General features: G+C 37.1%; 1 protein-coding gene across 3 annotated transcripts; it reads left to right on the top strand.

Annotated features, from left to right (window-relative positions):
* Positions 1–486: 486 nt before the first annotated feature.
* On the top strand, positions 487–24,384 carry EBAG9 (estrogen receptor binding site associated antigen 9). Of its 3 annotated transcripts, XM_080800307.1 has the most exons (8): positions 689–773; positions 5,844–5,989; positions 6,415–6,512; positions 9,571–9,649; positions 10,388–10,546; positions 12,256–12,363; positions 16,674–16,765; positions 19,692–24,384. In XM_080800307.1, the coding sequence occupies exons 3-8, from the start codon at positions 6,430–6,432 to the stop codon at positions 19,810–19,812; spliced, it is 642 nt and encodes a 213-aa protein (XP_080656433.1). In that variant the 5' UTR covers positions 689–773; positions 5,844–5,989; positions 6,415–6,429; the 3' UTR covers positions 19,813–24,384. The 3 variants fall into 3 exon arrangements, with proteins under 3 accessions (XP_080656432.1, XP_080656433.1, XP_080656434.1); XM_080800306.1 differs by lacking the exon at positions 5,844–5,989 and having other exon boundaries at positions 487–773; XM_080800308.1 differs by lacking the exons at positions 689–773; positions 5,844–5,989 and adding an exon at positions 970–1,552.
* Positions 24,385–24,657: the final 273 nt, after the last annotated feature.

Genomic DNA, 24,657 nt, shown 5'->3' with positions numbered 1-24,657 from the left:
CCCCCACCCTCGCCTCTCTGCCTACTTGTGATCTCTGGCTGTCAAATAAATAAAATAAAATCTTTAAAAAAGAAAAAAAAAAAAAAAACTCAGCGTTTCGCACTCCTAAATTGGGGGAACGATTCTGGCCTACCGACAGCCACATCATCCTGAGACGGCTGCAGATCCCTCTTTTTTTGCAATCTAAACACGGCCTTCCCTTGGTTCCACCGGGTAGGGAGAGTCTGTAGGTAGAAAGGAAAGGGGCATGGTTGGGGCGGAGGTACTCTGCACAGAAAGCAGGACGACAGGGAAGATGCCCAAGCACTTTGCAAAAAAGCACAGCCCGCACAGCCAGCAACCTTCACAGAAAACCTACCCGTGACCGAGCCTCGGCCACAGCCACGCCGGCCGCTGCTCGCCCCGCCCCCCAGCGCTCATTGGCTTAGCCCAGTCGCCGGACCCGCAGTCTCTCGTCTATTGGGCAAGACAGGACCTGGGCGGGGTGCGGAAGTGAGGGCCTGGAGACCACCGAGAACCGCCTTCCAGGAGGGCGAAGTGGGAGGGGTCGGGGGAGGGTTTCCCGAGGAGGGGGCGGCCATGGCAGCTGCGCGGAGGCTACGGCGGCTGCGACGGAGCGCGCGCCCGGCTTTGAATGAGCGGGGCTAGGACTGAACGGGCGGAGCGCGAGCTCGAGGAAGCGACCGGCAGTGCGCGTGCGCGCGCCTTGTGTGCGCGCGCGGCCCGCGGCAGCTCGGAGCCTCCGCCGGGCGGGCGGGGAGGGGGAGGGGCAGGTGAGTGTGTGCGACTCGCGCGTGCCCGCGAGGGTCTTCCCTCCCCCACTGCCCCCGAACCCAACCTGGTCCTGGGGTGGGGTGGGGGGTCTTCTGCCTTTCCCTGGTCAGCCCTCCTCTTCGCCCCGCACTTCCAGCCCTCCCACCTTTTCGCCCCTCCACCCGGTTTCTCCCTTCCTCAGCCGACTGCCACTCTGGGGTACTGTTTCCGGGTCGGGTGACCTCTGGGGTGAAGGAACTGCGCCTGGGAGCGGGCCCCGGGCGTGCAGCCCTCATCATGCCGCGCTCACGCGTGGGAGACACGCCTGTGGGACGCGGGCGCAGAAACCCTCCAGTCCCGGAATGGGCCTCCAGCAGGGAAATTTGCTTGTCCTTCGTGGCCCTCCTTTCCAGGCCTCGCTCCTTCCCAGATTTTTACGAAATCCAAATTCCAACCTACCCTGCGCCCACCTCCGGCGTTTAGAGCGTTTCACAGAGCGCCTAGTGCATGGCGTCGGATTGTGTAACCTGAAAACGCTCTTGCCTTTTTTCTCATCTGTACAGTGGGTATGATTTTTTTTTTTCATCAGCCAATTTCAGGTGCATAATCAGAAGTTAAAGCATTTTAGTTATGGGACTCTTGCCTTTTGAGTCATTCAGGAGACCTTAACTCTGCCCTCCTAAGAGTCTAGGTGTCACATACTTGAGGGCCTCACTTTGAGTGGCCAGAGTTGGTACAGTCCACTTCACAACCCGCTCCCACGTTCTCCTCTGAGTTCCCTTTCTCCTTGGCTTTTCACGTAAGTGAGTTAAGGTAAATTTTATTTTTGGAGCCTTGTGATAGTCCTTAATCAACTTGAGAGTTACAAACTGAATTTAAGGCTGCTCTGTACTCTGCTAAGTCATATGGTTTTTAAAATTTTGGTGTTGAAAATATTCAGAAATGTATTTTTAGAATTACAGCTATTGAAGACTTATTTACTGTAGTGTGTACTAAAAGGTTTTGACTTGGCTTATTTAATAAATTGTAATATAGTGACTGTTGAAAGGATCTCACCAGCAGTTCACAGGGAATTCCAAGGAAGAAAGATATATTTAATTTTGCAGCTTCTAAGTAAGGCAGTGTTTTTTTAAAAATGTAGGTGAGTCTTCCTCACTTGACCTAGCTGAGCTCTCATTCCTGTTGATTTCCTAGAGGTCATTTCTCCAAAAGCCCTGAGAATAGGTTGCTTCGTAATTTGATCCTTTTTCTGCTATATCTCAGGTTTTTGTATTTTCCTCCTAACTTTAAAGGAAAATTTCATTTGAAAATTAGGTTATATTAGTAATTCTCAGTTTCAGAAAGTATTTTGAAGTAACTAAAGTGCAAAGTAGCCCAAGATGCATACTGAAATTGGCTACCTAGAGGGCATTCCAAAATCAAACTGAGGCAATGAGTATAAAATAAAGAGGTTTATCAGAGGATGGGGTGTGGGGAGAGCCTAGGCTTTGGATCAATCAATTTATTTATTTATTTTTAAATGTTATTTATTTATTTGACAGAGAGAGAGAGATCACAAGTAGACAGAGAGGCAGGCAGAGAGAGAGGAGAAGCAGGCTCCCTGCTGAGCAGAGAGCCCAATGCAGGGCTTGATCCCAGGACCCTGAGGTCATGTGCGTCAATCTGTTTAAATCTTGGGTGACTAAATCCTCTGGAGCCTCACTGTCAGCCTCATTTATTAAATGGGTGTAGTGGAACTTAACCTCTTTTGTTCTTAGGATTCCAGTGATATGATAGAAGATACATTGTGTAGAACTATGTTTTGAACATATTGAGTGCTCAAGGAATGTTAATTTCCCTTCAACAAATAGCTGAGTACCTACTATGTGCTTGGCATTGGCTAAGACCTAGATATACCATACTGAGCAAGACTGATTGGGGCTCTGTCTCCCTACTCCCTTGCATTGTCACTAGCCTGTGACAACTGAGCAACAAACAAGGGTTTCTCTGTATTGGGTCAGTAGTTTTTCCCATTACCCAGGGTAGCATCTGTTAGATAGTAGGTGCTAAAGATATATATGCTTGTTGAACTGAATTAGAACTGTGGGTCCCAAAGAATACTCCAGCTTACAAACCAATGTAATTGATAAAATCAGAAGTCTTGATAGTTAACTTGGTTGCATTTTCCCCATTTCACTGCAGCTGGTTGGAAAATTTAGTCTGGAAATTATAATATCATCACTGAATTAGTAAGAATGTTTATTGTTAGTGACATGTTCTTGGCTGTTGAATTAAATAGACCTAGGTTTAAATCTGAATCATTGGTTGTGGGAACATGGAAACACGTGCTTACTTTCTGTGCTTCGGTTCTATGAAGAGAGCAGTAGTATCTATCTCATAAGATGGTTTTATGGGGGGCGCCTGGGTGGCTCAGTGGGTTAAAGCCTCTGCCTTCGGCGTCTTGATCCCAGGGTCCTGGGATCGAGCCCCGTATCGGGCTCTCTGCTCAGCAGGGAGCCTGCTACTCCCCCCCCCCCCCCACCGCCTGCCTCTCTGCCTACTTGTGGATCTCTCTCTGTCAAATAAATAAATAAAATCTTAAAAAAAAAAGATGGTTTTATAGGTTAAGAGACATAATTTTTAGATAATGCTTGGCATATAGGAACTAGTCAATGAATATTAGATCTTTCTATTGATAATCACAAAAGCAAATTTTCCAAAGAATGAGGATATTCTTAATTGCTATGAAGAGATTCTGTTCTGTTGTCCATAATAGTCCCATTCACTGTTCTTCTGTTGGACAAAATTTTAAAATTTGTTTCCGATAGCCACTGAAGTCATTCAAGTTGACAAATACTAAACAATGACACACAGTAATATTTGTGGCAAGGTGATGCAGTGGTTACCAAGGCTCATAGATATGAAATTTATTTTCAAGTCTGCATTCATGTATATACCCAGAGACCCACACCTCTCCCCAGTCCTTAAATACTGAATGTCTTCTCCCTTCAAAACTTCCTGGTAGCGTATCTCCTCAGTTCTGCCTCCTTTCCCCCCAAGTGCCACATTCCATACAATCTCTTTTCTAGCAATCTTGTTTTGTTTATAATTTTTATAAAAATTTAGCCTGAAGTTTCAGTTAGGGAAGTTTGCCTTCTTTTGGTTAGGAGTTTTGTTCTTGACAAATCAGCTTTAAAGTAGAGCTTTTATTAATCATCTGAACTGTTCAGATCATTCTAGTAATAATGAAGTAGTTAAACCTTTCAGGTCCTACTTTCTGGGTACAGATTGTACAGAGCAGATAAAGTAAATAGAAATAACTATAATACAAAGTAGAGAATTTAGGTGTGGTAAGAGAAAGATACTGGAATTAAGAAGACTTTATAGTAGGGGCACCTGGGTGACTTAGTCGATTAAGCGTCTGACTCTTGGTTTCTGCTCAGGTTAAAGATCTCATGCATGGGTGGTGGGATCAAGCCCTGCATAGGGCTCTGTGGTCAGCAGGGACTCTGCTTGAAGATTCTCTCCCTCTGCCCCTTCCCACATTCATTCTCTCTCTCTCTCAAATAAATCAATATTAAAAAAAAAAAAAAAAGGCAACCCAGCAAGAAGTAATAAAGGCTTATGCTAGGGAGATTGCAGTGGAAATAGGAAAGAATATGGTATTAGGAAATGGAATAAGGCCTTTTGGCAGTTTGGACTTAAGGGGCTAAGAGAAAGGAGAAGTCAAAATTGTTGCATTTTTTGAAACCTAGTAAACCGTTAATTGGGGTTTTTTTGGTCAGAAGTATTTAGGTTACTCAAATAGCGAAGTTCTTAAATTTTTTTTGGTTCATACCCTAAGAGTCACTTGTTTACATCCTCTCAATTAGTAAGTCAACTCCAAATACAGGCATCCAGTACATCATTGAACTCATGTGGAACTTTAATCTCAATGTATGAGCATTTTGCTAAGGGAGCCTTTTGGAACTCTTACTGCAAAGAGTCTACTGGGCCTTTCTATATTTGTAATTCTAGAAATAAAAAGAGCTAGCTATGTGTGGCAGTAGTGGCTCTACAGAGTAATTAGGATCAGGTGTCACAAGAGTTAACTGTGTTTCCTTGCTTTGTGTTTGTTTTGTTTTTATATTTTTGTTTGAACTTTTATATGAAGCATAACATACAAACAGTATATGTAGTGTACTTGGTGTTGCTACTACTCAGACTGAAATATAGATCTATATGCCTATAGATGTAGGCATAAAGTTGTTTGTAATATTTTCTCAGTAGCCTTTTAATATCTGTAGACTCTGTGGTAGTATCACCTCTCTATGATGTTGGCGTAATTCTATTAGGGACTTAACATACTTTGGATTGTTATGTGCTCTTGATTTACTGACCCTTTTATCATTATGAAAGGACCATTTTTATGCCTGCTAATATTTTCTCTGACATCTACTCTTTGACATTGAAATAGTCACTTCAACTTCTTTTTGATTAGTGTTGGCATGGTGTATTTTACCTATTCTTGTCCCGTCTGGTATTTGTTCCTCTTTACCTTGTTTTCTGTTCTTCCCTGCCTTTTTCCCCCCCTCCCTTTTCTGTTGGCTGTATTTTGTCTCTTTTTTAGTCTTACTAGTTTAACTGGAACTTGCCCCTTAGAGAATATGGTTTAATTGATTTACTGGGCTTAGACCCAGGTATCATTATTTCTGTAAAGGATCCCCATTATATGTGAACCACTGGACTAGATGATCTCTATTGTTACTTTCAAGTTAGCTTTGTGACTTTGGGCAAGTTATTTGACTTCTCTTAATTCAATTTCCTCATCACTAAAATGGGCATAATAAAATGTATCTATCTAAAAGTTAAAACTGTTTAACAATATTTTGAAGAGTACTGTTATGTTCATATGGTTCAAACTTCAGAAGGTACCAAAGACTCAATATATACTGTTTTATGCTTTTTGATTTTTTGTAGAAAATAATACATAAATAGGTAATTGAAGTTCAGTTAAAAATATTCTGAGAATATTTCAAAAAGGGTTTTTTCCTCTCAACAACTGAAAACTTAAAAATCTTGTTTCTTGAATTGCCAATATGATTTACATTTTATTTTTATTTTTTTAAAAGATTTTATTTATTCATGAGAGAGAGAGAATGGCAGAGGGAGAAGCAGATTCCCTGTTGAGCAGAGAGCCCGACAGTGGGGCTGGATCAGAGGACCCTGGAATCATGACCTGAGCCAAAGGCAGACGATTAACGACTGAGCCACCCAGGTGCCCCATGATTTACATTTTAATTTTAAAATTTGCTGAGTTTGGGGTAACTGGGTGACTCAGTCGGCTGAGTGCCTGACTCTTGATTTTGACCCAGATCATGATGTTAGGGTTGTGAGTTCAAACAGAGTCTGCTTGAGATTCTTTCTCTCCCTCTGCTTCTCCCCGCCCCTTTTTCACAGGCACTCTCACTCTCTCAAATAAACAAATAAAATCCTTAAGATAAAATAAAATTTACATGTTATATTTGTTTCTAAAGAAAAGTAAAAAATGTCTGATTTTCACAGCTCATAATAGGATCTTTCAGCTTGGGAATGGGAATTTAGCTTATGAAATCAGAATGGGATTATAGAACGTATTATTTAGAATGTAAATACAGTTTATGAAATCAGCTAAGTGCATTTATTTTTGTGCTTTTTCCACAGGTTTTGATTCCCACCATGGCTATCACACAGTTTCGGTTATTTAAAGTTTGCACCTGCCTTGCAACAGTATTCTCATTCCTAAAGAGGTTAATATGCAGGTAAACAAATTTTATGTTCAAATTGACTTTTTTATCTTCTTGCTGGTTTTGGATGCCTTCATAATTACAAAAAGGCAGTTCAAACTATATTTAAGCTAAGTAACTTGGTTATAGTATTTATTCATTACTGTCTGATATTTTGTTTTGTGTATTTCCTCTACTTCATATCTAGAAGGTAGAGTTTCACTTTTCATTTTTTTGAATTCTTACATCTTTAATTAAAATCATAGTCTTATTCCTATAGAATTTCAGAAAAATCAAATCTATTTCATTGTAATAAGACAGTTTTTATGTATATAATTATTTAAAAGTTATTTCAGAATTATTTCATAATTATTACCAGAATGTTTTAAGATGGTTAGGTGGAATTAGGAATAAATATTTCTTTATATAGTATAATATGGATATTGTTTTTATATTTAAAAAAAAAACTTGAACAGAAAAACCTCACACAAAATAGATTTTTTTTTTGTCTCTTAAATAATATTCCAGAATGTGGAATGTGGAATATGTAGTCCTAGTCAGATAAGTCATTCTGCTTCTTCAGTAAGTCATCCAAAGATTTGAATTCCTTCTATTTTTGTCACACAACTATACCCTAGAGCTATAGTTCTGTACTGTACCCTAGAACTATGTGCTAAGGCACTTCAGGGCTTCACATTAAACTCACAGGGGTATCATCAGGATTTTTTTTTTTAATTTCTAGTAAAACACAGTGAATGGGATAATCAACATCTGTTAAACATTGCACAAACTACTAGATCAAGGTAGTTCACGTTTGTAACATTAGATCATGCAGCATTACTTTGGCAGATATTCTTGAATGTTTGAGATAAGTTTTTGTTTACTTGTATTTTTGGTGACCTGTCTTTGCAAAGCTAGGATTTAGGTTGTAATTAAAGCAAGTACTGAACCTAAAATTAATGTGAAACAGAAAATGAGGACGGTAGTACCCAATCTGATTTCGAGTTTTGAGGAACCGTGCAGTATCCAGTAGCCCCACACATATGTGCCATTAGTGATTGTAGTTCTTTAAGAATGAAATAAAAATATTATTTTTCTTTATATGTTGTAGTTTTGCAAATGGCTACTGTGTAGTTAGGACATAAGTATTAAATTGTTTGGGTATAACTATGTAATCAATGAAACTGTTAGGTATTTGCTTTGGCCAGGGGTACTGTGAAAAAAAAAAAAGTACTGACACACAGAGTAGGGTATAGTAAAAGAGGAAGTAGAAGGCTGTCAGCTCTCTTTTTTAGCAGTCCTGATTTAGAAGTTGCACACAACACTTCTCAGCTTACTGTCCAGAGCTTAGTCATATGGCCATCTAGCTTCAAAGGAGGCCAGGAAATATATGCTCTGGCTAAGTAGCCCTTTATAACTATTAAAACTCTGAGGATTAAGGACATTTATTGTTAGAAGTAGAGTGATTTGGGATTTTTCAAAAAGTAGAGCCATAGTATGGCAAAGGGAATGAGTAGATGAAATAGAATGAAGATGATCACTGGAGGAAGAAAGGTCAAGAAAGATACAGAAAATTTAGGTTATTGAACTTATCCAGGAAGAGGACAGGATTTGGGGAGTAGGGAAAATAGTGAACTAAGTGCTCAGATCAGCAGAGTGTGAGGAGAAATGGCCAGAAAGTCACAAGGTAAGCTAGGATAAGAATGGGTGTTAATTGCCAGGAGGCTGGAGGTTAACAGAAGATAAGTTATGGGTATTTTTCTCTTCACATATGTATTTTCTAAAACTAAAATACTTTTGGAAAAAGAATGCATTTGATTAAAAAAAATTTAAGGACAGTTGTTGCCACACTATCAATTTTACAATAATATATTTAGGATTGATTGTATGTTCACTTTTAAAAAGAAAACTGATTCGTTGTTAGAATAACTTTTCTTACGTGTCAGAGGGAACCTCTGACGTGCTCTAAAAGTATCACATCTACATCATAAATTTAGTGGTAGATTGTATTTTCTATTTATCCTTTAAATAAAATATGATTTCTAATCTTGTAGTAAAAATAACTACCTTACCAGTTCGCTCTAAGTAGATGCTCTATAAATTATCTGAAATGAAGCAAGTGAATAATCATTTATAATAGCTACCATTTTTTAGTGTCATTTTATATACCGGGCAGTGTCTAGTGTGTAACTGCTTTAAATATGTCAGTTAAATCCTTACAACAACTCTACAAAATTAGGTTTGAATACCTACATTTTGCAGGTGAGGATATTGAAACTAAGAGGCTAGTTGATTCTAACTAGACTCATAATTAGTAGAAGTTAACATTTAAAACTATGGTTTACATAGTTTCTATAGCCCATGCTCTTAACACCTGAGTTATGATACCTATTTTGTTTAATACAGTGCTTCTCCTACCAATCCTTATCAATTACGGTTTAGTTCAACCCAGTGATTTTCAAACTTTTTAATAGTTTGATATGTAATCTTACCAAAAAACGACATCAGTATAATAAACAAAAGCCAAGCCATCCTGGTTAAAACGGCATAGGTGGGGACGCCTGAGCCGCTCAGTTGGCTGAGCATCCAGCTCTTGGTTTGGCTCAGGTCATGATCTCATGGGTCATGGGACCGAGCTCCATGGCGAGTCTGCTTAAAGATTCTCCCCCTCTGGTCCTCCCCCTGCTTGTGTGCCCGAGTGTGTTCTCTATCTCTCTCAAATAATCTTTTAAAAAAAGGGAGGGGGGTAAGTGTCCCAGAGCTTCACCAACAGAGTGTGGTTTAAAGGAATATGGTTTGAAATCACTTTGCATTTTTGTTTTTGTTTTTATATTCTTCCTGAGTTTATCTATAATTCTGAGTCCTAAGCCAAAAAGCAGTTTTGTTATCCTTTCCAAGATTTTAAACACATTTAAAAAATATTTGATGCATGCCTTTTCTTTTCATATGTTAATGAGCAACTCTTAATTATTAAAATAAATAATTGTAAAATTATAAAAGATCTTCTTTTATAAGCCTCCAGTTACTGTCCACTGTGCTTCTACCTGATTTGTTTGGGTAATTATTGAAATAAGTTATTTCATTTTTATTTTAGATCTGGCAGAGGACGGAAATTAAGTGGAGACCAAATAACTCTGCCAACTACAGTTGATTACTCATCAGTTCCTAAACAGGTAATTTTTTTGTTTTAAGTTTGAATAAGTGTTCCAGAACCATGGTTTTCAAACTGGACTGCAGATCATTAATTAATATGTCATGAAGTTAATTTGGTAGTCAGGTCAGGCTTTTGCTGTTGTTATATTTTTTTAATTCTAAAATTTTTATTTGGTTCTTCATAGTATTTTCTATTTACTTTGCTGAAATTTCCTATTTTATTTTTCCATAGATTTGATTCAAGAGTGTTTGCTTTTGCTTGCCAAAGTATTTTTATAACTATTTTAAAGTCTTAGATAATTATAACATTTATATTATTCCATATGAGTTGAAATTTACTGATTGTTTATGGAATAAACATGGACTTTTGAAGATTATATTTAAGACTCTGTCTTACATAAATTCTATCAAGAATGTTTTTTGTTTTTTGTTTTTTATTTAAATCAGGTAATCAACCCAATTAGGCTTAGGATGCAAGTTTCAATGTTCTTTCTTGGACTATAGTTTTAAATGTCTGTTCAGGTTTTAAAGCATTTGCTTTTGTTTCATTTTTTTGTTTTTAATGTCTAACTTCTATTAAAAGTACTTTTATAAACTTTTGATCTAGTTTTGGTATGTTTTATAAAATTTATATTTTTCTGTTGGTCAAAAAGTTTGAAAACCAGTATTTTAGAACGCCTATTTTTCTAATGAATGATGAATGAGCTATTGATTAGGTTACCCCTTTGTGGTTGACACTGTTGATGGATTCAATGTAGACCGATGTTGAAGAGTGGACTTCCTGGGATGAAGACGCTCCCACAAGTGTAAAGATTGAAGGAGGCAATGGGAATGTAGCAACACAACAAAATGCTTTGGAACAACTGGAACCTGACTATTTTAAGGACATGACACCAACTATAAGGAAAACTCAGAAAGTATGTAAAAGATTTGTGGTTTGGGAGATTAAATAATTAAACTGCTTTTCAGGTTCCTATATTTAAATCAGACAGTACAATTAGTATTTCTCAGAAACCCTATTTCTGATAATCAGTTTGTTGTGTTTTCTAACATATTAAACAAGCTTACATATTCAAGTGACCTAGACGTAGATCTAGTAAGTTGCACCCCCAAGTCTTTTAAAGTTAGATATGCATTTACTGAAATCCAACCATAGACTAGATTCTAGACTGCAGTTTCTGCTATAGAGACTAGCTGATTAAGATAAAGTTCTGACCTTAAAAGAGTTCACAGTTTAGTGATGCCTACGAACTGATAGGTGTACTTTCCATTATTTATAATCATTATAAAATGATGCAGGACTCTCAGAACAGAATAATTGTTGTGGGTTTATGATAATCATCCACACTTAATCCCTTTTGAATTGGGTATGGAAGACCAATTAAAGGTGGAGGGAATTATTGGAAAAAGAACAGTGACTGAATATTTTCCTTTCTTTTTATCAAAAATAGTACACGTACTTTTTAAAAAAAAATTTAAATCAAAGAATAGAAGAGCTTATAATGAGAAGCAAAGGACTTCTGCCCCATCATTCCCCTTGGACACTTCTAATTCTCAGAAGCAACCACTGATAACTTTTCCTGTTTGGGCTTATAATGTTTTTTTAAAATCATATGTATATGTAATATGCTTATGTTGCTATGCCTTGATTTACTAATCACAGACATTGTCCATTGACTTTATACTGTGGTAGATGGGGGTTTATTTCATACTACCCTCACTGCCCTTACCCCTCTTCCTAATATTACGATGCTGTTATTCCAGTCTACCTCACTAGTCACCCTGCTATTTAAAAACAAAAAAAAAACAAGACAAAACAAAAAAACAAACTAACTAACAAAAAAGCATGCTGAGGGTTCCATTTCTTGTTCAGTCGTGCATAGAAAATATTTCTCAAAAATGCAGTTTATAAAGTGAGGACATAATTTATTCCACCATTCCTTAATAGGGTTTCTTACCCACTTCTGCCTCCCCACCAGTTTCAGCTATAAATTTGTTTTTATAATTTCAAGGCTGATAACATTTACATTCTGTACTCAGGATTTTGTTAATTTGTTCTAATGTCTCAGTGCTAAAGAGCATACAATTGTGTATTTTTCAAGGAGTTTTGTGTATTACTAGATGAATACCTTATATTTTGGAAGTAATTGCTGTCTTAAGAGGAACCTAGAATATTACAATAGTACCTTAATAAATTAGTTAGACTGAAAGTGTTTTTAAGCTACAAAGCTACCACTACTGCCTTGAAAGAGCAAATGGATTCATAGATAACCATATGAAGAGAGCTGGCCATACTTTGTAGGATGTGACATGTGTTATTTAATATGGTGACTAAAGGTGCGAACTTACATTTTGTGGGTCTAGAGAGAGAAGAGGAAAATTTGTTTTTTTTTTTTAGAAAAAGTAAGATGGAATTTTTCTTAGTATGTAAGTGATTTGTGTGACAATTGCCTAGGAATTTTGATAGTCTTTACAGACTTAAAAAAAATCTTAACATTATAAATTTTAAAAAGAAAGGTAGGGCATATTTGAAATAATTACAGAATACTTTGGTCACTTAATTATCTTGTCTGTTTTTATATAATGCATAAAATATTCCTGTAATTCTATTTCAATTATCTTTCAGATCATTATTAAGAAGAGGGAACCATTAAATTTTGGCATCCCAGATGGTAGCACAGGTTTCTCTAGTAGACTAGCAGCTACACAGGATATGCCTTTTATTCATCAATCTGTAAGTATGTTAATAATATATAGGCAAGGGTTTGTTTTTGTTTTCTTGAAAGAAGAAAATCAAAATGAACATAATATTTATACTTCTGTGCTTCATAACAGGCTTGGCAGATGAGAGACGTTAATCTTGAATTTTGCCAGTCTTATCCTTTTAAGAGATTGTAAATTACATCAGCTACTAATATCAGAGTCCCACTGTACACATGAAAGATAAATACAGTATGTTACTTAACAAATGTGACCTTTAGGTGCACCTGGCTGGCTCAATTCGTTGAGTGTCTGACTCTTGATTTTGGCCCAGGTCATGATCTCAGGGTTGTGAGATTGAGCCCGCCTTGGGCTCTGTGCTGGGCACGAAACCTGCTGAAGATTCTCCCTCTCCTTTTCCTTCTGCCCTTCCCCCTTTTGCCTGTGTGCGCACCTGCACGCTTTCTCTCTTTCCCTCTCTAAAAGAAAATAAAATTTTTTTAAAAAGTCACCTTTAAAGAGATTACCACTGAAATTTAAACTTAAAAGCAGGCTATTTTTAAGTGAGTCATGAATTGTTTCCCTAGTAGGGTATACTTATATTTAAAGTATAATTTGACTTGTAGTAGGTTTGATTTAAATGCATCAGTTTGAAGGACAAAAGTAGTGTAATCAACATTGGAAGTATCTCAGAATCAGCTTTGAATTTTCTTAAAAACACCTATGTCCAGGGTCACTTGGGTGGCTCAGTCTGTTGAGCATCTGCCTTAGGCTCAGGTCATCATCTCTGGGTCCTGGGACGGAGCCCTGCATCTGGCTCCCTGCTTGGCGGGGAGTCTGCTTCTCCCCACTGTTTGTGCGCGCACTCTCTCTCTCTCTCTCTCTGTCTCGCTCTCAAATAAATAAATAAAATATTTAAAAAGAAAACTTTCAGTCTGGCACTCCAGGTAGTCATAATGATTATCAAAGAACTCTCCATAACTTAAAAAAAAAAAACCTGCAATGTTCAGACTTCTCCGCAGATCTAAGCTTAAGTATGTTTTGATTGCAAGATTATTGATTAATAATTGTTGACTAATTTATTATGTTATTATTATATAACAGCCCCACAGCTAGTGGCTTAAAACAATAAACATTCTTTATCTCATATAGTTTCTATGGATTGGGAATCCAGGAGTGACTCAACTGGGTGGTTCTGGTGCAGGGTTTCTAATGACTTTCCGGACAAATCATTAGCTGGGGCTGTAGTCCTATGAAGGCTTGCCCGAAATTAGAGGGTTCATTTCATAGGGGCTCACTTTACAGCCTGGCAAATTAATGGTGGTTGGTTGCATGAAACCTCAGTTCCTTGCCATGGACATCTCCATAGGGCTGCTTGGGTTTCCATACAACATAACCGCTGAGGGTCCCAGAACAAACAATCCCCAAAAAAGAGAAGGCAGGCAGAGGTGAAGCCACAATGCTTGTTTATGATTTAGTCTTACAAGTGACGCATTGTCACTAAATCCAGCCCACGTGCAAGGGGAGAGGAATTAAGCTCTACCTCTTCAAGGAGGGAGTGCCAAAGAATTTGCGACACAGTTTTAAACCACCACATCTGTCTGTCTATCTTGTTTGTTTAAACTGTACAGTGCTTCAGAGGCCCCTTCTCTCCAGGGGACCCATGTTTATGTATGTTTTTAATTCATTGATCAAAAATGATTCCTACTAATGCGAGATCGGGTGCTCGGTGCTAGTACTATAGTGGAAAGTGAGAAAAACAGATAGAATCCTTGCTTCAAAAAAATACATTCTAGTGGGGAAAGTGCAGTATTAAATAAATGATCATACATAAATAATGCAAATTTTGGTAACTCCTCTGCATTTATTTATTTTTATTGAAGATTTGATTTATGTATTTGAGAGGACAGAAAGAGCATGAGTGGAGAGAAGGTGGGGCTCGATCCCAGGACTTTGAGACCATGACCTGAGCCAACCTTAACCAACTGAGCCATCCAGGTGCCCCTCCTCCTGTGCATTTACATTATGCTATGAGAACACAATAGCACCATAGATATTCCTCTAAAGTAGCACAGCATGTTTAATTTTTTATTTCATATTTCTAAATTTTCTACTTTATTCATATGTGTTTGATCCTTATTGATAAAGTGGTTCAGACTTACCCAGTGAATTAGTAAATGTTTCCCACTTACTTATAAGTTTTTATAACACCAGGATAGCTTATTATGAAGTTGTAAATATATACCTCCTTACAGAGTTGAAAGGGTAAATAGGATAGATGGAGAGTGTCTTCAGTGCTATTTCCACATATTTTCCTCTCAGCCCATGAAATAAGGGGCATTGCTTAGGAGAGAATGGTAATCTACTGCACTTTGTTCTCTACTCTAAAAATACCTTACCACCCATTCTACCAATTAGTTTCTTCTTTTAAATTCCATACTCTTTTTTTTTTTTCTGGAGTTTAATCATTCATGTTGTTGTAATAGCTTTTTATACTAAGGATATTAACTTTTTTCTGTCATCTTTTATAATTTTTTGATTTGTTGTTGGCTTTATAATTTGGTTTGGATGTTTTTGATGGACCGATGTGTTTAGGTTTTTTTTTTTTTTTTCTTTTATAAGTAAGTTCCATGCCCACCGTGGAGTTAGTGTGGGGCTTGAACTCACAACCCTGAGATCAAGACCTGAGCTGCGATTAAGAGTTGGACACTTGGGGCGCCTGGGTGGCTCAGTGGGTTAAAGCCTCTGCCTTCAGCTCAGGTCATGATCCCGGGGTCCTGGGATCAAGCCCCACATCGGGCGCTCTGCTCAGCAGGGAGCCTGTTTCCACCTCTCTCTCTCTCTCTGCCTGCCTCTCTGCCTACTTGTGATCTCTGTCTGTCATATAAATAAATAAAAATCTTCAAAAAAAATGTTTAAAAAAAAAAAGAGTTGGACACTTAACCAACTGAGCCACCCAGGTGCCCTGTGTTTAGTTTTTATGTAGCAGCCCTACCCATCTTATCCTTTAAAACTTTTTAATTTGAAACTCCATCTCTACTAAAGGATCAGATATCACTGTCTTTGTGGTTTTAGTTCACTTTTTTTTATGTCTAAATGTTTTGTATACAGAAAGTCAAACACCTCAGTGGAAAAATGGATACATTGACAAATAAGAAATAGACTTAGCCTAATAACATGAAGAAAAGTTTGATCTTACTACTTCTCAAAGAAATCCAAAGTAAAATAACAAGACACCATTATCAAATCTTAACCAATTAGCAAAGAGGAAAGAAGGCTATTACCAGTATTGACAAAGGTCCAGGGAAGGAAGACTTGTACCTGTTCCTGTCAGTAGGATAAGTTGGTATAGGTTTTCAAGAGGGTCATTTGAATTTTGGTTCAGTGGCTTGAAAAAAAAATTTTTATTTGATTTTGGTATTCTACTTTTAGAGACTTATATTAAACAGATTATCAGAAATACACTAGAAAGTTTTAACAGAGAATGGTGTTATGTTTATGGTTAGGAGGAGAAAACCACACATTTTATTTCAGTTTTAAGTATAAGTGCTCAAAAGTATACTAAATCTATTCATAGATTGGTGCCAGTTATTTTATGCTCATAGTCACTTCTGCACCTAACTAAACATTCCAGAATGAGCATTTTTATTGGTTTGTGGAAGAGAAAGTGAACTTTCAGAGGTCCAGCCTGGGGGATATTGGAAAGTATAATGGAAGAAGTAGTGGAAGGCCAGCTTGCTGGGGTCGGGTAAGTAGGACAGGCCAAAAAAAAAAAAAAAGCGCAATATGGAATTACTCTGGTAAAGGGTAAATTTTGTCCAATTTGTTGTTTTTGCCTTGGGCCCACCTAGTAAGAACCACTGAAAAATCTATAAATTACTTATGCTTAAATGGAAATGGCTGTGCTGATTTGGAAACTTCGGGTCCTCCGGTTCATCTTCGCCCAGAGTAGTTGGGTATCTCTGATTCCGTCTCCAGTCAGTCTCTTCTCTTGCCCCCACCCCTGCCCTCTCCTCTCACTGAAAAGAGAGAAAAGGGAAGGAGAAATGTTCTATTCTTGTCCATCCCAACTTAAAGTAGGCAGAAAAAAACAACCATTATAAAACATAAAATAGGAAGAAAGCTGGACCTGCCCAGGACCCGTGAGTACTGAAAGTCATGTGTCCCAGGAAACAGCTCAGTTCCAGGCGGACCCAGGGCCTGGTCGTCCGGGCCTTATATAGGACGTGAAGAAGACACAGAGGAATGACAAGGTCTGACTTATGTTATAAAAGATACTCCCCTGGACTGCTAAGTGGAGAGGAGCTCTTTACTATCATAATTTTGTTTTGTACTTTGTTGTAGCCTGAATTAGGTGACTTAGATACCTGGCAGGAAAATACCAACGCATGGGAAGAAGAAGAAGATGCGGCCTGGCAAGCAGAAGAAGTTCTGAGGTATCTTAGTCATACTTACATTGCAGCTTGAGTAGAAGAACTCAATTTGTTCATGTTGCATTTGAGGTCAAGAAAGCTAATTATGCCAAAAGTTGTATTTTTCTTCATTCTTTCTCACTCAAGCTTAGGTAATAGAGGATTTTTTTAAAAATTTCAGACTGTATATACTATTTTATATGATTAAAATGTCACAGAAACCAAGAATTTGAAGTATTAGAGGAACAAAAGAGTAATAATATTAATGGCAAATGAGATCTTCTATATTTATACATCATATCATATACTATTTGCTTTGTATTATGTTCCCTGTAAAGGATAGTTAGTTATCTCTTGAAACATGAGCCACCACTATATATTCCTCTAGATCAGAACTTATAGCTCTATTTTTGTTTCCTAGAATAATGCCCAGCACTGCACATTCTAATGGAAATAACTTATATAGCACTCTACAATTGTATATATAGTTCAATTGATGTGCTCAAAAGCCCTACGAGGTAAATAATTATGTCAGGTCCTATCCATTCTACAGAGAAGAAAATATTATTCCTGAGGTCTTCAAGTTTGTTTTTTTGGTGTTATGTTCTTTTTTCTTTGTTTTTGTGAGCAATAAACTTAATTCTTGGCTACTGTTGCATTAGGTCCAAGAGTAAACAGAGTATTTACCCTAAAAAAGTTTGTGACCATCATCACTGGTGATGTTTAAATGTATCAAAATCATTTTTTATTTTTAAAGATGATATAGTAAAACACAGTGATGTAAGTTTTTTTTTTTTAAAGATTGTTTCTATAGTAGGGACAGAAAATAAAAAAACAACTGATTTCATTTTTGTATTTTGCCTTCTTGTCATCAATTACCTACAATTACCTTGAAGAGCCAGCAGAGGGTGTAGTTGAGTTGTGGCTGACTTTTTTTTTTTTTTGGTCTTGTCCTTCCTATTTCCAGCTTTTTTTGAATAAGGATGTGTCACATTTTAACAGTCAGTAAAGTTATCAGAGCTTTAAATATTTAGTTTTTATTTAATCATTATTCACTGTAAAAGGAGTTCTTTGAAAATTGTAAACAGCAACATTTACGTTGCATGGATCATCAAAAAAAGATCCGTTTCTTTTGCTCTTTTTTGGATAAATCATAGATATAGAAGTCCAAGTGTTTTAGAACATTTTGGGGGCGTCTAGTGATTTTTTTGTGTCATTAACCATAGGATAAGGGAGGGGTCTGTTCATTCTGAATCCATTAATCTTAACAACAGCACTACAGAGTTGATGAGTTCACAAGTATCTTAACACTCCCTGTACCAAAACATTTTTTCCACGCTACTTTCTTGCACTCTGAACGAAACAAGACAAAAACTAAAAACAAAACCCTAAACCTAGTGCTCTGTGTTACATGACAGCTTGGGAGAGGGAGCTTATCAGTGGTTATTACACATGCTTCCTGCTACCACTTGCGTAAGTTAGAGTCAAAGAGACACAAAAGACTCGTGTGCTGTTACTGCCCCGAGAAGAACACCGCGACGTTTCCAAGTGTAGTCATGCTCCATATCCTCTCACTCTGTTTCCCATTGCCACTTTAATACTGCCCAGTACTGGAATCAGTAAAGTTAAGGAAGGAGATTCTGGTACTTCAGTAATTCCAGGTGTATATCTGGAGAGGGAAAACAGATTTTGTCTGTAGTCATCTCTAAATTGCCTCATTTTCCAGGAACATTAACTGTTGGTATTTATACTTTACCTAGTGACTCGGTGAAAGCTTGGAGATCTTGTTTGTCTGTAAGTTAGCCTACTCTTGATAATTCTTTTCCTAGCTCCCTTTTGCCACCAGAATTTTGACTTTTGGGGGAAGATTATCAGTTTTTCTAGGAAGTGATCAGAGCTAGTGAAAAGTAGATTTCTTTTAACCTATTCTTGGTGAAGGTCAGAACACTGCCTAAAACAAGTCTCTCTACTTTCTTGAAATTTGGTCATAGGCACCTCTGCTCATTCCCAATATGATGAGAATGGTATATACATTTTGCTCGCCAGAGCTTGCTTTGAGCTGTCCCATACATAGCTAATCCACACTGGATTTTTCTGTTTTATAACCGGATGTTGCCCATCCCATGTGCAACTGTGACCTGAGGAGGCTTCCTTCCTCAACCTTGCAGGATTCTTCACTTACTTTCTCATATCTTAAGCCTCAGATCCAGGACCAGCTTCTGTTCTTTGTCCTATCTCGTCACCCCCTGGTACTCCCACTCCCCATACAAGTCAATCAGTAACAGAAGAGAGGCTAGTGGTTCTATCTCGTGGAGTCAGGGAGGGGCTAGGGAGGAGGGAAGGATCTTATAATGTGTAATCAGCAAGTACCCACCGTTCTGCCCCTTCCTCAGGAGAGCTGGCCAAATGCTAATCCTTAAATAGATTTCTCGCTTCCAGTTGGAAGGCTTGTGCTGCTTTTCTGTTTTCTTTGGGCATTGTGTTCTGCACATCTGTGTTCTTGACTTCCTTTAGCAGAGTTTTTCTAACTATTATAATAACAGGAGATTTAGTCCTCAACATCAGAATGGTTTCTCAACATCTTTTCAGAATGGTATCAGAAAGGTGTAGTCCAATGGAGGTAGTGTTTTAGTGAAAATAATCCGAAGTAGAGGGATTAGAGGATGTGGGTTCTTCTCCCTGTACTTAATCTTGTGACTTTGGATAAGTCACTTAGCCTTTGAGTCTCATTTTACTTTTTGTAACATAGAGACAATACTCTTTTATTGTGTAAGTCATGTTCTAAGGGTTAAAAGAAATACCGTTTTTGAAAATCTTTGAAATTTTCAAAACAGTGAGAAGGAAGATTTGATGTTGGTAAAAAGGCACTGCTATTTCTTTCTGGAATTTATTCTCCATTTTACCTGTACGGTATTTTCTAAAAGTAAAAATAGGAATATATTTCTTTCAGGCAGCAGAAGATAGCAGACAGAGAAAAGAGAGCAGCAGAACAACAAAGGAAGAAAATGGAGAAGGAGGCACAGCGGCTAATGAAAAAGGAACAGAACAAAATTGGCGTGAAGCTTTCATAACGGATGTCCTTCACATGTTACAGTGCCAGTAGGAGAGATATGAGCTCCACAATTCAAGCAACATTTATATGGATTTAAGACTATTTTCAGAATACAAACACATTGCTTGATTTTAATGCATTCATCAGACCATCTAGGAGACCAGGATTCTCTCAAAGTACCTTGAGCTCTTGTGATTGAGACTCAAAAAGACAAAGACCTACGAGGCAATATTTTTTTCAACATGCTCCAAGTGTAAGACAATTGTTTGCTGTAGAGAAATTATTACAAATGGAATATACCAGTACCTCTTCTAGCTAGTGTTTCTAGCTAAATAAATGGGTGTAAATAATTTTATGGTGGGAAAGAACTCTGCTCTCTATAATGCTTTCCTTCATTGTGCATAATGATAAAATAAATAATTTTAAATATTCCTTTGTTTCCATGATTATCTGACCTAATTCAGACAAACTGGCAGGGCTTTAACCTCTTTATTTTTGTTTTGAGAAGCTGGTATTGGCATACATTTCTTCTAGTATGAACTGGTATTGTTTACATTTAATATGACATTAAGGAATTGGATGACTTTGCTTTTTAAGAAAATGACATTAAATGCAATAATTTTATTTATCATCAAGATTTTATACATCATTGTTTTCTTTTAGATGGTGTTGTAATGGTATACATATTTGTAATTTATACTGCATGTAGAAACATTGAAAATCAGCAAAAATGACAAATTTGTTTTGCATTGTTATAATTTGTGACTTTTAAAAAACTAGCATTAGTAGTTTTTTCCTTTTGTTGTAGATTTTAAGATGTTACAGTGTTTTAAGTACCTTAGTCCCTCCCCCCACAAAAGCCATTAATTTACAAACACAGAAAGCCTTCGGTTCGAATATTTTAAAGCTTTCAGATGATTACTCTGCCAGTTTTATATATCTGACATAATGCAGTTTACTGTGTTTTTGGCTAAGATAATACTGATTCATTACATTTTAAATTGAGATAGGAATAATATTTTTATTTTTGGGTGTTGACTGGCTCTAAAATATTTTGAAGGAAATAGATACATACTGTGTTCACAGGAGAAAAATAGATTTGATAGTTTAAATCCCATTAATTTTTTCTCCATGATTAAAATACATTCAGACTGATTTTCTATGGCTTTAGAATTTTTAAAGACTTTTACTTCCATAAAAGTTGTTGCCCAAAGTTAACATTCTGTGGGGTTTTTTTAAGTGTCATAGATAACTCTGCAGGCTAACTACTGCTGATATGTTTGAATTAAAATATTTCATGGTAAAATCATAACCTGTACAGTGAGATCACCCTAAGTCCTTAGCCTAAGCTCCTAGACTAAATGTGACTGTAGAATCCAGTTGACATTTAACTTTGGTAAAAATCTGCTTTTTATAGTCCCAAGCCACATTTTCAGTTATTATGTTTATTAGAGTTTCTGCCAATAAACTTCCAATTAAATAGAATTAGACTCAAATTTTTAGTAACAAATATATTCCCTTCCCTTATTTGTATTTATTTATTTTTAGTTATGATGCTACATGATTTCTCTAAATTTGGGATTCATAAAGAGTAACTTCTCCTTTAGTACTAAATTTTATTGCTTTTCCCCAGTAGTTTAGAAGTATTGAAGTCTACTTTGGTCATGACTTTCATGATGTGGGATTTTGTTTTTTGTTGGCTTTTTAATTTTTGATTAGAAGTGAAGACTGGAAAAAAAAAAGTGAAGACTGATTAGAAATTGTTCTTTGTATGATTAATTAGAAAGAAAGATTTTTTTTAAGGAAAAGGATAAATAGCAATTTTGGGATTTTTTTTTTAAACTTCTGTTGGTATATAAACTGAATTCCTGTGTTAAGCTGGGTGTAATATGGCCCCAAAAGAAGTTGTGAAGTAAGTTAAATATATATGATATGATAAACACTTAATGCTGACAAGCTTTTAGCTTTGAAATTTATAGTTTGTTTTTCTTTTAATTTTAATTAGGAATTGCCAGTCTTAGAAGCCTATTAATAAAAGTAAAGAAGAAGTATGAGTAGGCATAGATAGTATTAGTGAAATGCTACCCATTATCTGAATTGTGCATTTCATGTGCTGAGATACCAAGTGATAAGCAGAATGTGAAACTTTGTGTTTTGTGTGTGTGTCTCTCTCTATATATATGTATGGTTTCCACTCTTATTAAGCTGTAGCTGAGGATATCTTCTAGTTGACTTTTGGCTCTTTTTTAGTAGCACATTTAATTCAATCCACATTTTAGATCTGCGTATTTAAAATTCAGCATCTAAATTCCTCAGTTTTGATATGCACGTGCCTCTGACCAGGTTGGCAACTATTCTTTAGATGAAGATTGGTGGTTGGGAGGATGGGGATAGCTGTAGGAACCGGCATCTCGATGGAGCTTCCAACAGTTCTGTGTACGCTACCCCGGGGAGGTGCAAATCTGACCGTGGCCAGTGTTCCAAAAAGCCTGTTTTGTCACTAATGATGTAATTACCAAAGGGATGGTCTGGACCAGATATAGCTAACACACATCTTGTTTAATCCTACATAGTTCAGCTTTAAACTAACCTACTGCAACGATTTTCACAGCCTTTAGCCCCTTGTTCAAGAGAAATCTTTCATAAGGTGTGAAGGCAAACAGTTACCGCGGTGAGTTTTGGCTGAAGCCACTTTGGGGGTAGCTGCACACTAGGGCTCACAGATTGTTTATGGGAAGAATTTTCTCAGACAAGTTGGAGGGATGAGGAATGTGGGTTCATGAAGAGCTTATTTTAGTAGTGAATAACTTAGTAAACTTGTTTTCTATTTACATAGATTTTTAAAATTTGAGGTACTTTGTCCTGATATCAAAAGGGAGATCTTTTTATCTTCATATAATTTACTTCACTTCAATATAACCAACGGTGTTCAAAGGTTAATAGGATTAGTTTGTGGCTCCTTTTGTATATAACTTTTTTTTTTTAATTTTGCTTCCCACCTTTTATTTTCCATGCCCCTTAGTCATGGCTGTCGGGCATGCTCAGTAAGGAACCAGGGTTAAGTTTTGAGAGTAATAGATTCTTTTCACCAAAAGCCTTGATCTTCCAGAGCTAGAAACAGACACTATTCTAGAACACCCTCTTAGGCACATACCTCCCCTCACTCCCCAGAGTTGTACCCTGAATACCTGCTACTGACACCTGCTAATTCACCAACCAGGAGCTTTTGCACAGAAACTTGGGCTAGAAGTCTGTGGCCAACCAGGGTAATTACAGCCTTCCCTTCTGGAAACTTCCGTGGATATTAATACAGGTGCTTTGCCTATATATTGATCTGATTGCATCAATTCTGAGAGCTCAGAGTTCTCAGCTGTAGAAATGGTGCAGTATTAAATTGCCCGAGTTTGCACATCATTTAAATGGAGATGATGGTTTTAAGGATTGACTGAGACTCTAAGTGTTCATTATAGTGCCTGTGGCACATACATAAACACTCAGCAAATGGTAGTTGTTACGATTCCACATTTTGCTGTACACTCTTGGCAGCCCCCTTCCTGTGGACAATGGGAGAGGTTGGCTGATCTTACCATATTAATCTTTAAACACCTTTATGGTGAACTGCAAGTTTAATTAAGAAAGGGAAAGCATTATGTGTTCAGCAGTACCTGAGAGCCTAATTATATCAATGACTCTTCCCAATCCAGTGAGGTAGACACTACCCCATTTCACATAAGAAGAAACCAAAGCTTAGAGAGGCGGTTGTGTGCTTAATTGTAGCAAGCTTTGAGGGCAAGTTACCTTAGTGGTTAATCAGTATTCATCGTGGACTATGATTTCAAAGTCCTCTTTGCTAGAAACTGCCAGCTGCCAAAGGTTCACCATTAGAATTTCCTTTCTAATTTGTAAAGAATTCAGTGAAAATGATGTTACGAATTATAGTAGATAACACCTATGTGTGTTTTCTAAGAACTTATTTAATAAATAAGGAAATTGGTTTGCTTTTATTGTCATATAAATAGCTGCTGTTGTTGAATGTCAATGCCATTATGACTGTATTTCCAGTTTACTTGGGTCAGATATTATAATCAAGACAAAATGAAATGTGGTTCATATTCACACAGGTGCAAAAATGGGCCAATTAGCTCACTTGATTGGATCATTGTTCGCTTGATCATTGGCCAAGGTCACAGGTTTTGTGTATATGCAGACCACAGCTGTACCCAGAGACTGTCCTGCCACAAACTGTGTCCCTGACTTTGGTTATCTTCTGAACTTGTGTCTTTAGGATCTGATTGAGAGTGTAAATGGCACAGAAAAAGTCATTTCCATGCATAGGAAATTCAAAGGACATACTCTAAGCAATGGTATGTTGAGGGAAATCATCATGGTTTCTTACTCTTATGTCAATTTTGGCTCATTATAAGATATTAACTTCTTCCCCAAATCAGTTTCATTTGCTAAAATAGTCAATCCTTAATTTATATATCAAGGCAGTTTCCAAACCTGTTGATTATTCCTAAATAAAACCAGTGCTTACCTACTTTATGGAGAAAAATGTCATCATCATTAGATATATTGGCTTATGAAATAAATTTTTAAAAAATGTTTTGACTATTTCTTTTAGTGGTAAATGAATTAAGATGTACGTAAGGCTACAGATATATTTAGCTTCATTTAGGTTTAAAGTACAGAAGAATACAGGTGCTTTGTAGTTCTTTCTAAAGCTTCACAGCACATGTGAACCTCATAGCTGATTAGAAGGAGCCCTCATGGAGTAAGATAAATACACGGGTCTTCATTTTCAAGACTTTTTTTCATGGACTGCTTTCAGCGGGAGATGTGAAAATTATGACGACTGCTTTCG

The sequence above is a fragment of the Martes martes genome, assembly GCF_963455335.1.
Source record: "Martes martes genome assembly, chromosome: 4".
NCBI classification, from domain to species: Eukaryota; Metazoa; Chordata; class Mammalia; order Carnivora; family Mustelidae; genus Martes; species Martes martes.
The sequence above is the reverse complement of the archived record's forward strand: the minus strand, read 5'-3'. Positions and strand labels throughout refer to the sequence as shown.

Excerpts from the sequence above, each read along its gene's own strand:
- EBAG9 (XM_080800306.1), top strand. The coding sequence starts at position 6,430 with ATGGCTATCACACAGTTTCGGTTATTTAAAGTTTGCACCTGCCTTGCA. Across the intron at positions 9,650-10,387 it reads ACTCATCAGTTCCTAAACAG|ACCGATGTTGAAGAGTGGAC; the intron begins GTAATTTTTTTG and ends GATTCAATGTAG. Across the intron at positions 10,547-12,255 it reads CTATAAGGAAAACTCAGAAA|ATCATTATTAAGAAGAGGGA; the intron begins GTATGTAAAAGA and ends ATTATCTTTCAG.